This window comes from Rhinatrema bivittatum, chromosome 3 (genome assembly GCF_901001135.1).
Source record: "Rhinatrema bivittatum chromosome 3, aRhiBiv1.1, whole genome shotgun sequence".
NCBI lineage: Eukaryota > Metazoa > Chordata > Amphibia > Gymnophiona > Rhinatrematidae > Rhinatrema > Rhinatrema bivittatum.
Window position 1 is genome coordinate 426,531,494 of NC_042617.1, and position 12,599 is coordinate 426,544,092.

The 12,599-nt window shown below is 46.3% G+C and overlaps 1 protein-coding gene across 1 annotated transcript in view; it reads right to left on the reverse strand.

The window, feature by feature from the left end:
- The window catches only part of DLGAP2 (DLG associated protein 2), a 511,962-nt gene that overhangs the window by 12,852 nt on the left and 486,511 nt on the right, over positions 1-12,599 (reverse strand). Inside the window, exon 9 of the mRNA XM_029595762.1 lies at positions 6,364-6,516. Within this exon, the coding sequence (XP_029451622.1) occupies positions 6,364-6,516 (153 nt within the window). The remainder of the gene's footprint in view (positions 1-6,363; positions 6,517-12,599) is intronic.

Below are 12,599 nucleotides of genomic sequence, written 5' to 3' on the forward strand. Positions count from 1 at the left end.
GTGTCCAACCTGGTGTGGGGTGCCCATATGGAGGAGCTCCGACCCAGGGCTTATAGTCTGCCAAGGAAGCACAGTGTCAGATCAACCTCCTGGGACTCCTTGTGATCCAGTATGCACTCTGGGCATTCAGGGATTGGCTGATCAACAAAGTGGTTATGATCCAGACCGACAACCAAGTGGTAATGTGGTACATCAACAAACAGGGAAGTACGAGGTCATTCCTCCAGTGCTAAGAAGCAGTTCAGATCTGGTCTTGGTCTCTGTCACGGGGTATGGTGCTCCGAGCCATGTACCTGGCTGGAACAAAGAATGTGATGGCAAACAGGCTGAGTTGAGCCTTCTGACCCCATGAATGGCCCCTGAATCAGGAAGTAGCGGATCGGATCTTCCGCCTCTGGTGGAACCCAGATGTGGATCTATTCGCATCCCCCTGTAACAGGAAGGTGGATCCCCCTGTACAGGGTGGATAGCAAACTAGCCTTGGATACCTTTGCCGCCATTGGGCAAGGGCCTTCTGTATGCATATATTCTGCTTCCCCTGGTGATGAACATGCTCCTAAAGCTTCAACAGGACAAGGGATCTATGATCCTCATAGCCTCTCATTGTCCAAGGCAGATCTGGTTCCTGCTCTTGTGGGATCTCTCCTTTCAGGACCTCCCCAGACCTCATCAAGCAGGATCGGGGAAGGCTGTACCATCCCAACCTCTGAGCCTTATCCCTGAGGGCCTGGATGTTGAGAGGGTAATTCTGCAGCCCCTTAACCTGTCTGATGATGTGTCTCGAGTTCTGGTGGCTTCCAGGAAGCCTTCCACTAGGAAGTCTTATGGTCTGAAGTGGAGGAGGTTTTCCATGTGATGTGGAAGCCATGGTTTGGATCTGTTCTCCTGCCCCACACCAAAGCTACTTGATTACCTCTTGCACATTTTGGATGCTGGCTTAAAGACCAACTCCGTTAGATTACACCTGAGTGCTATCGGTGCCTACTACCGGGGTGTGGATGGTTCACCCATCTCTGTGCAACTCATGTGGGGCGATTTATGTGAGGCCTACTTCAGCTGAAGCCTCCCCTGTGGCCTCCCGCAATCTCCTGGGATGTCAATGTGGTGCTGGCTCAACTCATGAAAGCTCTTTTTGATCCGCTACATTCTTGTGACCTCAGGTACCTGACCTGGAAGGTCATGATTTTGGCTGAGGTCACGTCAGCATGCAGAGTTAGTGAGCTTCAGGCCTTAGTGACATATTTACCCTACATGAAGTTCTTCCATGACAGGGTGGCCTAAGGTGGTGACGGATTTCAATCTTAACCAGTCCTGCCCACCCTTTTTCTCAGTCCTGCCCACCCTTTTTCTCAAGCCTCAATTGCATCAGGGTGAACAGGCTCTGTACAGTTTGGATTGCAAGAGAGTCTTAGCCTTCTACCCAGAGTGGACAGCAGGCCATAGTCAGCCCATGCAACTCTTCATCTCTTTTGACAGGAATAGATTGGTAGTTGCTGTTTCTAAGCAGACTCTGTCCAACTGGTTGATGGATTGTATCTCCTTCTGCTATGCTCAGGCAGGACTGCAGCTTGGGGGCCATGTCAAGGCTCATTCTGTCAGACCTATGGCGACTTCAGTGGCCCACTTGGGAGCGGTCTCCATGGATAAGATCTGCAAGGCTGTGAAATGGAGTTCTTGCCACACTTTTGCCTCTCACTACTATCTGGACAGGGATGGCCGTCACGATAGCAGTTTCGGCCAGTCTGTCCTTTGGAATCTCTTTCAGCTATAGAACCCAACTCTTCCTGCCTAGGACCCATTGTTTGGGTTCTGGCTATCCCCCTCTGTTACCAACAGCACCAGTGTTGTTGTGCCCATTGGCGCCTGGTTAGGTGTCTGTTGGTCTCATCGTTGTTCAGGAGAAGCCTGTAGCTAACCCATGTGTGAGGACTACCATCCTAATTGCCCTAGGAAAAAGCAGAGTTGCTTACCTGTAACAGGTGTTCTTCTAGGACAGCAGAATGTTAGTCCTCACGAAACCTACCCACCACCCTGTGGAGTTGGGTTTCTCCTGTTTGTTATTTTATTTTTTCATAATTCTATGTTATGAAACTGAAGAGGGACCCTGCGTGAACGCATGGATAGTGGCATGCTGGGCATGTTCAGTGGGCCACTTAAAGTTGCCATAAGTTTTCCGTGCTGGGCTCTATCTGATATGTGAGGACTAACATCTTTCTGTCCTAGGAGAACACCTGTTACAGGTAAGCAACCCTGCTTTATACTCTGCAGCAGTCTGCACAATTCACAGGTTCACCAATTCATAGTGCTCTCAAAAGAGAAGTTCTGCTGTAGTAACAGTAAAATGCTTTAAATTTGTGTGCCGCCTGTTCCAGGAATTCATGTTCCTGTACTCAAAGAGTAAACATATAATCTTCCACTGAGGTTATCCTTTTTCTCTGGGGAATGGGTGGTGTCTGAGGACGTTTGATTTGTACTCTTTGTTGTCCAAGTACTGCTGCTGCTGACAGCATCCCAAGGACTGTGAGAGCAAAACTCCCTCTTCCACAGCTGGCCGAATGATTTACGCAGTCACATGCAGAGTCTAATTAAAAAAAAGCTTCTGCAGCTTCACAGCGGGCAGTACTGGTCTGCTGACTTGTTCTGCGTTCTCTCTCTGTCACTGGAGGGCACTTTTTATGTTTCCACTGTTCCTTTTTTGAGATTCAATAGGTCTCATTTTGGATTCACTCTCAATAATGTAGAAGGCTCTCAATTTATTTATAAATCATTTACATGGTACTTGATATTACTTACGTTTCTTAAAACTATCTGAACTGAAAAACAAAATATCAACTCACTGAAAGTAGAGTTCAGATGCCCCTTATTCAAAGCCCATTGGATGGATTTTGAAAAGGCTTTACCAGCTAACTTTGGGAGTTAGCTGGTTAAACCTTGCTGTTTAAAAACTGGCCCTCTATGATCAGCCACCTTTAACTGGCTAAGTGAACAATGTGCACAGATTTAACTGGTTAAAGAATGGGTGCTCTCAGGGCTGTGTTTAGGTTGGTGGAGGGGAGAAAGTTAAGTGGCTATCCCTGAATTTCAGAGCTAATCACTGAATCTGGCCAGGTAAATTTAGATGCTGCAGCATAAATCCTAAATCTGGCTGATTGTTACTCAGTAATCCTCCCTTAAACCCTAATACCTTAAAAAAAAATCCTGTGATATCCCCTTCCTCCTGACACCCAATGTATTAAAAAAACATGCTTTGACTATTCTACTCTCCTCCATCTCACTATCCCAATGCCCCCCTCTCTCAGATTCTTCCCTCATCTTGATGGAGAAAACATTTTGCACTGGATTTTCAAAAACCTAGTCACCATTTACCTGCATAAAATAAGGATTTATGCAGGTAGATTGCATTTATTCATATTGGGGCAGATTTTAAAAGACCTATGCGCGCCGAGCCTATTTTGCATAGGCCCGTTGACGCGCGCAAGCCCCGGGACATGTGAAAGGGGCGGGGCAGGGTGGGGGAGGGACCGAGGCCCAGAGACAGGCACAATTTATGAATTAAAGGTTAGGGGAGGGTTTTAGGTAGGGCTGGGGGGCGGGTTAGGTAGGGGAAGGGAGGGGAAGGTGGGGTGGGCAGAGGGAACAGGGAAAGCCATCGGGGCTCCCCTAGGGCTCAGCGATCGCAAGGTGCACAAGTGTGCACCCCCTTGCACGCGCCGACCCCGGATTTTATAACATGCGTGCAGCTGCGCGCATGTTATAAAATCGGGCATAGGAATTAAAATCTGGCCCATTGAGAACAGTTTCAAATGCCAATGTAGGATATAACTGTTGGGGGAGAAAACTACATATGTGTAGATTATCTGCATAGATTTGCCTGCTATTAAGATGGTGCAATTCTATGCACAGACCTGACCGACCACTCCAGACCCCAGATCATGCAAACCATCACGTATCGCAGAACCTTCCGCTAGCTTTCCTCTACTGATCATCCAGCCTTTTACCCCCACAGCAATCCCCCTCAGGACCCTGCAGCCCAAGATCTGGGATCTTGGACCCCTGACACCTGGCACAGTGAGACTCTGAACTAAAGATCTTAAGACCCAGGACCATGGACTGTGGGACCACAAGATCCTGGATTCTAGGGATGTGAATCGTGTCCTCGATCGTCTTAACGATCGATTTCGGCTGGGAGGGGGAGGGAATCGTATTGTTGCCGTTTGGGGGGGTAAAATATCGTGAAAAATCGTGAAAATCGTTAAAAAAATCGAAAAATCGAAAAATCGAAAAACCGGCACATTAAAACCCCCTAAAACCCACCCCCGACCCTTTAAATTAAATCCCCCACCCCCAAATAACTTAAATAACCTGCGGGTCCAGCGGCAGTCCGGAACGGCAGCGGTCCGGAACGGGCTCCTGCTCCTGCATCTTGTCGTCTTCGGCCGGCGCCATTTTCCAAAATGGCGCCGAAAAATGGCGGCGGCCATAGACGAAAAAGATTGGATGGCAGGAGGTCCTTCCGGACCCCCGCTGGACTTTTGGCAAGTCTCGTGGGGGTCAGGAGGCCCCCCACAAGCTGGCCAAAAGTTCCTGGAGGTCCAGCGGGGGTCAGGGAGCGATTTCCCGCCGCGAATCGTTTTCGTACGGAAAATGGCGCCGGCCATACGCGTATGGCCGGCGCCATTTTCCGTACGGAAAATGGCGCCGGCAGGAGATCGACTGCAGGAGGTCGTTCAGCGAGGGTTCCGGCGCCTCGCTGAACGACCTCCTGCAGTCGATCTCCTGCCGGCGCCATTTTCCGTACGAAAACGATTCGCGGCGGGAAATCGCTCCCTGACCCCCGCTGGACCTCCAGGAACTTTTGGCCAGCTTGTGGGGGGCCTCCTGACCCCCACGAGACTTGCCAAAAGTCCAGCGGGGGTCCGGAAGGACCTCCTGCCGTCCAATCTTTTTCGTCTATGGCCGCCGCCATTTTTCGGCGCCATTTTGGAAAATGGCGCCGGCCGAAGACGACAAGATGCAGGAGCAGGAGCCCGTTCCGGACCGCTGCCGTTCCGGACCGCCGCTGGACCCGCAGGTTATTTAAGTTATTTGGGGGTGGGGGATTTAATTTAAAGGGTCGGGGGTGGGTTTTAGGGGGTTTTAGTGTGCCGGCTCACGATTCTAACGATTTATAACGATAAATCGTTAGAATCTGTATTGTATTGTGTTCCATAACGGTTTAAGACGATATTAAAATTATCGGACGATAATTTTAATCGTCCTAAAACGATTCACATCCCTACTGGATTCTGGAGCCCTCTGACCTGCCCCAAGCTGACAGGAAGGAGGTAATCAACTTCCTTCCTGTTTGGCTTCCAGCGACGATCTGGTGATGCCCAGCAGTGAAGAGAATTTTGAACTGGGTCTTGCTGTCCCAGGAACACAGGTTTTGAGGTACAGGGTGCCATGTCATGGGGGCATTGAGAAGTATCAACATGATGTTGATACTTCTGAATACCCCCATGGGTATTGGTGGGGAATGGTCACCGAGGGATGTGTGTGCCACATGATTAGCAGAGTAGGGGAATGGTGGAGTATGCTATTGGCAAGGAGAGTGCTGCAAGTAGTGTGAGAGGTGCCATGCAATTGGCATGAAGTTGCTGCAATGAGTGATGTGTTAGCAAGAGGGATCATCAGGAGTGTGCTCCTGTTGGTTGAGCTGGCGAGGCATGTCGATGACATAAATATGCATGGGTACCTTTTTCCCCCACAAAAATTTGGATCCATGACAGATTTAAAAAGAAAACTATGTGCATGGTTAAAAACATTTGGCATAGTTTGTGCAGGTTAAAAAGTAGCCAGCTAGTTTGCCCTCTGAGCAGGTTTTTGATAGTTTGGATTTTTAGAACCTAAGCAGTTCTATGATCGACTTTGCTTTGAAAAGAGCTTCTTGATGCTGGTGGTGGTGGTGGGAGATCTGTTTTATTTTCTAGCATTTGAGTAATGACAGCATGTCTCCAGGCGGGGCAGACACAAACATCACTGCTCTCTGTTGCAGTACAAAATGGATTTTCTCAGCAACTGCTTCCTTATCATCATCATTATCTTCAGCTGCAAGAAGCCCCTGTCCAGCATAAAACACATGACATTCCACATGGACCCAGAACATTCCGTCTAGGATCGGGCCTAAACCATAAGATGCCCTGAACTTCGAGCAACAAAGTTAATCTTTATGAGTTTATTTCATTTTCAGTTGTCTGCTGTCCAATAACATGGATAACATAAAACTAATGATCAACAAGTCATTAACTACTTATAGAAACATTTTCCCTTGTGATGTTTCAGGTTTAGAAAAGTGGTTGAAAGGGAAGATTTTTCTTTACTCACCTTCTTCTCAGGTGAATCTACTGATTTCCATTCTTCTGCTTTCATCTGGTTCAGCTTATCAAATTTGATGCTAACATCTTCAATAGAAAGCTGCAGTAAATCCCAGAATCCTGCAAGGTCTTGAGAAGTTGGCCTGGGCATGGCACTGGGGTCCTGATGAACAGAAAAAGGCAGTCAGCCACTGAAATGTGAGCTACATTTTTTATGGTGCCATTCTTTAGGTCCACACTACACAGTCACCATTTTCAGTTACTAATTTTCTATGCAGTACTAACATAATGCATGTGAGATCTAGAACAAGTATACTGTGTGTCTCCCCTGCTACTGGTTAAACTTTCCATTTAGCCTGTGCAGAAGGCAATAAAGATGTAGTCAGGTGTGTAATGAACAGGTGCGAGTAGGTGGAAGCTCAATTCTAGAGAGTTCTCTGTAGAGTGGAAACAATTGGATGTGGGTCAGCATATTGCTTCTATAATGCCAGACTAAAGAATACAGCTCCCTACAGATAGTTTAAACTTAAGAAAGATTAATGACAACAATCCTGGATTGGATTCTCCAGCCATGAGGTCCCAGCTGTGGTATTCTGATGTGTGAATAAATGGGCTTTTCAGTGTGCCAATGGACAGTAAATAATTCAGCAGTGAGAGCAGAAGAATTACAAGTGGCAATGGAGTGCTGGGAGATTATGTAGCATCTACAAAATGTTATCAAACTGGTCAAAATCAATACGCATGAAGGAATCATCATTTGCTATCCCTTTCTGCTTTCTGTGAACTGTTAGATTTCTGTGTACTGTGCGAAAGTAGTGCTGTGCTTAATTTTACTGGACCAGACATGATAGTGTCATAGAGGGAAGAGATCCTTAACATAAAGGAAAACACCCAAGGCCCTCTTCACAACTGGAAGACCAAGTCAATGTTAAGAACCCCATAGCCTTGTTATATTGACCTAGGGGTAAAAGGGCTTGTAATAACAGCAAAAATAAATGCCTTTAGTTACCTCATTTCATACCTTCCAAGAAAAATATGATTACTGAAATGTACAAAACAGAATTATTTTCCAGAGTTATTGTATTTTGTATTTCTTCATCTGTGGTTCACTGCTCGAACAACATGACACTGTTTCATCTCAGTTGGAACACTAGTTATTGCATATGGCTAATGTGTAGCAACATTCATAAATCTGTTTTAAATTTAGTTAGTTAATTCAATGCTTGTTCATGAAATAAGTGCATCACATTTATGCTACCATCAAATTTATACTGGGGACAGTAAATTGTAATGTGTTTAATTATATGCATAGGGTTCTCCAACACGCAGCCAAGACAAAATTTAATGGGCCATACTATGTATAGGATAGTTTCAATCAACTATGCTCAGTTCATATTCGATTTAGGGGCAGCCATGCTTTACCTGATAATACTAATCTGGGGAGTCTGGTAGATGGGACAGATATTAAGCCTTTATTGTAAACAACAGTACCATGTCATGCATTTTTCCATGTTCCCTCAGTATTGTGATTTGAGACAAATTTAGCCCAGGACCAAAAACGATTTCCAGAGCCAAACTGGTAAGCTAGAAGCCATCCAGATCTCTACAATACCTGAATGCAATCCACTTTAAAGTACTTGGAAAACAGAATATAAATGAATAAGTAAATAAATATTTACTGAAGGGTCAAGTACAGTACCCATTCAGTAGTCATTCTAATGACTTATCTCTCTCTCTCTCTATATATATATATGTTGCTGTTCCACAGCAAATATTTGGAAGAGCAATATTTAATAACATTAGGAACCATTCAATCAGGGTCATTGTCAACAAACCAGTAATTATTTGCATAAAAACATATACATACCCGGCTAACTAGGAGGATATATTCAGCGGTGTGGTTGCACCGCTGAATATACCTGGCTATCTTAAAATTTACTTGCTATGTATAACTGGCTAACTTTAGGACAGCTCTACAGCCCAACCAGAGTAAGCCATAGAAGGTAACCAGCTAACTCTGAATATTGGAGTTAATTGGTTAACTTATACAGCTAACTCCGCTCCTCCCCAGAACGCCTCCTGTCTGCCCCCAGAACACCCTGGTCTTCTTATCTGGCAAAATTTTAAACACAGATAGATCCTCACCAAATACTGAATAAATGACCATAAATTAGATATAGAAATTTGCACACAAGAACTGAATTCTTTCCTCTGCTGTCCACTTCAGCTTAATCCTGCCTCTCCTGTTCCCTATGTAATAATATACATAGCTATCTATACTATTGTGGCTATTACCCAAACATCGTTCTAGGACTTCTGTGTAGCCTGTCAGACAGTCCCAGAAATACGAGCACCTTGATTTCCCCTAGAACAGGAGGTCCCCAAACTTGATCCTCAAGGAGTGCAATCCAGTCAGGTGTTCAGGATCTCCACACTGAATGTGCATGTGATCTATTTGCATACAATGGACACAGTGCATGCAAATATATCTCATGCATATTCTTTGTGGAAATACTGAAAACATGACTGGGTTGAGACACTCAAGGATGGAGTTTGGGGACTCCTGGAAGAGGCCAAACCTTATGTGTGTAAGTTGCTTTTTTACAAGACATTTACGCATGTACAATTGCCAACATATTGTTATACCTGCTAATTATTTGGCAATAAACATGTTTATTGTGTAGCACTGTCTGTGTAGGAGGTCTGGATGAACTGCAGGGAGTTCAAGCTGAAAACCCAGGAATTTCAATAACCTGGAGAAAGACAGGGTGAGCTGGTGGTAAACTGGTTAATTTCATTTATGTGCACGTTTTAAAATTAGCCCATTTACGTGTGTAAATCAGGACTTCTATAATTAAGTCCTACTTTTTATTTTTGCATATAAAATATATGCTTATATATTTTTAAAATAGGAAATGTATGTACGTTCAATGCATTGATAAACGTGGTTTCAATGCATTGCATGTATTCTTTCTCAAGCCTATATATGTTGCAGGGTAGAGATATGTGTATTTTATAAAACATGTTAGAGATGTGATTCCACTGAACCTTTTGGTTCAACCTTCGTTATCAGCCCGCCATGGGAAATTTTGTTTTCCCGTGGTTCAGGCTGAATTTATTTTGCCTGGCCCCCGAAACGATGCCCAAAACCCGCCCCAACCTTTCAGATTAAAAAACCCCCAAAAAAGCCCCCAAAAAACCCATCCCAAACCCACCCCAACCCTTCAAATTTAATTAATTGCAACCCCCCAACCTCCCAATCCCCCAAAACTTGCCTGACCCCCCCCAAAAACTTACTGAAAGTCCCTGGTGGTCTAGTGGGGTTCCGGGAGTGATCTCCCCCCTCTCGGGCCGTCGGCTACCACTAATCAAAATGGCACCAATAGCCCTTTGCCCTTACCATGTGACAGGGCTATTGTTGCCATTGGCCGGCCTCTGTCACATGGTAGGAGCAATGGACAATGGCCGGCGCCATTGTCTCTATTTTCTATTTTGTCGCAAACGAATGCACATCCCTAGCGTATATATGTGCGGGTTATAAAATACATAGATTTGCTCATAGACATATATGTGTGTATATGCCGCTGCACACATTTGTTTGAAAGATATCCTTTCTTGTTTATCATCACAGCATAATTTAAATAGCTATCTAACAGGATCATTCATCAAATCACATTAGGAACTCTCACGCTATAAAAGAGGTCTAATGCGCAATAAATGTGTCGTGCTTTTGTATGCAAAGTTGATAATGAGTATGCAAAAGCTAGCTTTTTATACAAATGAGGGACTCCTACTGCATGTTGCGAAAATTTAATGTATATTAACGTGGGATTTAACGTCGGAAATAACAGCAACTTTTTTTGGTGCGGTAGAGGGGGAAATGTTTTTATTGTGGAATAGCTGCTAGAGATGTAAATCGGAACCGGAATCAGTTCGGTTCCAGTTCAGATTCAAATCGTGCATTTTTTTTCGTCCGGCCCGATCGTTTTTTTTTTTATCGGCTGCACCCGATCCGATAAACAAAAAACCCACCCGACCCTTTAAAACCACTCCCTTAGCCTCCACCACCCTCCCGACCACCCCAAAAATGTTTTAAAATTACCTGGTGGCCCAGCGGGGGTCCCGGGAGCATTCTCTTGTGCTTGGGCTGTCGGCCGATAAACAAAATACCCACCCGACCCTTTAAAACCGCTCTCTTAGCCTCCACCACCCTCCCGACCCCCCCAAAAACATTTTAAAATTACCTGGTGGTCCAGTGGGCCCCGGGAGTGATCTCCCACTCTCGGGTCGTCAGCTGCCACTAATAAAAATGGCGCCGATGTCCCTTTGCCCTTACCATGTGACAGGGTAACCGTGCCATTGGCCGGCCCCTGTCACATGGTAGGAGCACTGGATGGCTGGTGCCAACTTTAAAAATGGCGCGGGCCATCCAGTGGTCGGCTGGCACCATCTTTAAAAATGGTGCCGGACGTCCAGTGCTCCTACCATGTGACAGGGGCCGGCCAATGGCACGGTTACCCTGTCACATGGTAAGGGCAAAGGGCCATCGGCACCATTTTTATTAGTGGCAGCCAATGGCCCGAGAGCAGGAGATCGCTCCCCGTGCCCCCACTGGACCACCAGGTAATTTTAAAACGTTTTTTTTTTTTGGGGGGGGGGTCAGGAGGGTGGTGGAGGCTAAGGGAGCGGTTTTAAAGGGTCGGGGCGGGTTTTTTGTTTATCGGCCGACAGCCCGAGCGCGAGAGAACATTCCTGGGACCCCCGCTGGACCACCAGGTAATTTTAAAACGTTTTTTGGGGGGTCGGGAGGGTGGTGGAGGCTAAGGGAGCGGTTTTAAAGGGTCGGGGTGGGTTTTTAGGTTGTGTCCTAACTCCCGTTAGTGTGCACTAACCCGATTAATGATTTTTTCACGATAAATCGGTGGAATTTCTATTGTATCGCACTCTTTAACGATTAATGACGATTTAAAAAATATCGGACGATATTTTAAATCATCAAAAAATGATTCACATCCCTAATAGCTGCCATTATATCGGGTCACGGCTATGATGGCAGCTAATATCGTGACGGCAAAAATGAGGGCTTTGCTTTGCTTTGTTAGGGAGAAGTCTAATAGTAATGGGATACTGGCTGCTTCACTGGCCCAGTTATATGATGGAATTGGGATTTGACCACACATGTGCATGCATATGTAGGCGCTTTCAGCGCCTACATGTGTGCCCTATTTGATATGTACGTGCACATCCCACTTCTGCCATGTAAGTGGGGAGATTTTAAGGGTGGGATGGGAGTAACATGGATTTGTTCTGGGCTGCACGGCGGACATGCGGGTTGTTAGTACACAAAAAGGAGAAAATGGTAAATATCTATTTTTTTTCTTTGGAGTGCATAAGACACACTACACTCTGAAGATCTATGAATTTGTTTACTTTGATGCTGACACCATTGCCAGTTTCACCAGTTTGTTCCCAGTTTATCCAGGCTAGGGATGGCTTCCAAACCCTCCTAGTTTTTATGTCTTCCTTTCCACCATTAGTCACAACCCATAATAGTCTGCTAACTAGCCAGACTTTTTTGCTTTTATGCCCTACAAACCATCCATAGTGAGGTAGGGGACCCCGGCGTGTGCCTGGGTGCTTAAGTATATACCCAAACATCTATTGCCCTCCCCTACACACCTATGCTCCGCCACATTTTTCATACTTTTCACATGAGTTGCGATGTTGTTCGCAGGCCTAGCCACGAGCAGCCTCTTACCTCTGCCACCAGCCACCCCGACTTTGTTTCTTGCGGCCTGGGGCCACTGCCTGTGTTCCACGGTTGGCCGTTGTCCTGCTTCCGCAGCCCTGAGGCTGCCAATGTCATCTTCCTGCTGTGTGGCGGCAGGGAGCTGCCGCTGTGTCCTCACGTGGCTCAGAGGCCGCCATCGTCACTGGCTTCTTCACGGCCAGGAGGCCGCTGACGTCATCCTCTCTCCTGCGGTTGGCTGTGCAGCCGCCGCTGTCTTCTCATGGAGCCTGGAGGCTGCCTCCGACCCAGTGCCCTCGCGGCTTGGAGCTGCCGATGCAGGGACCTGCTTTGCAGCCTACTATCGCCTCCAGCCCTCCTCTTTGTGGCTGCCGCCGCTGTCCATGGTCCTGCCTCCTAGGTGTGCAGCCATGCCTCTCCTGCCTTCTTAAAGGTCCCGCAGTGGGAGAGGCCCCACGGCCATGTCTGATGATGTCATCAGGGTGTCTCCTTTTCAG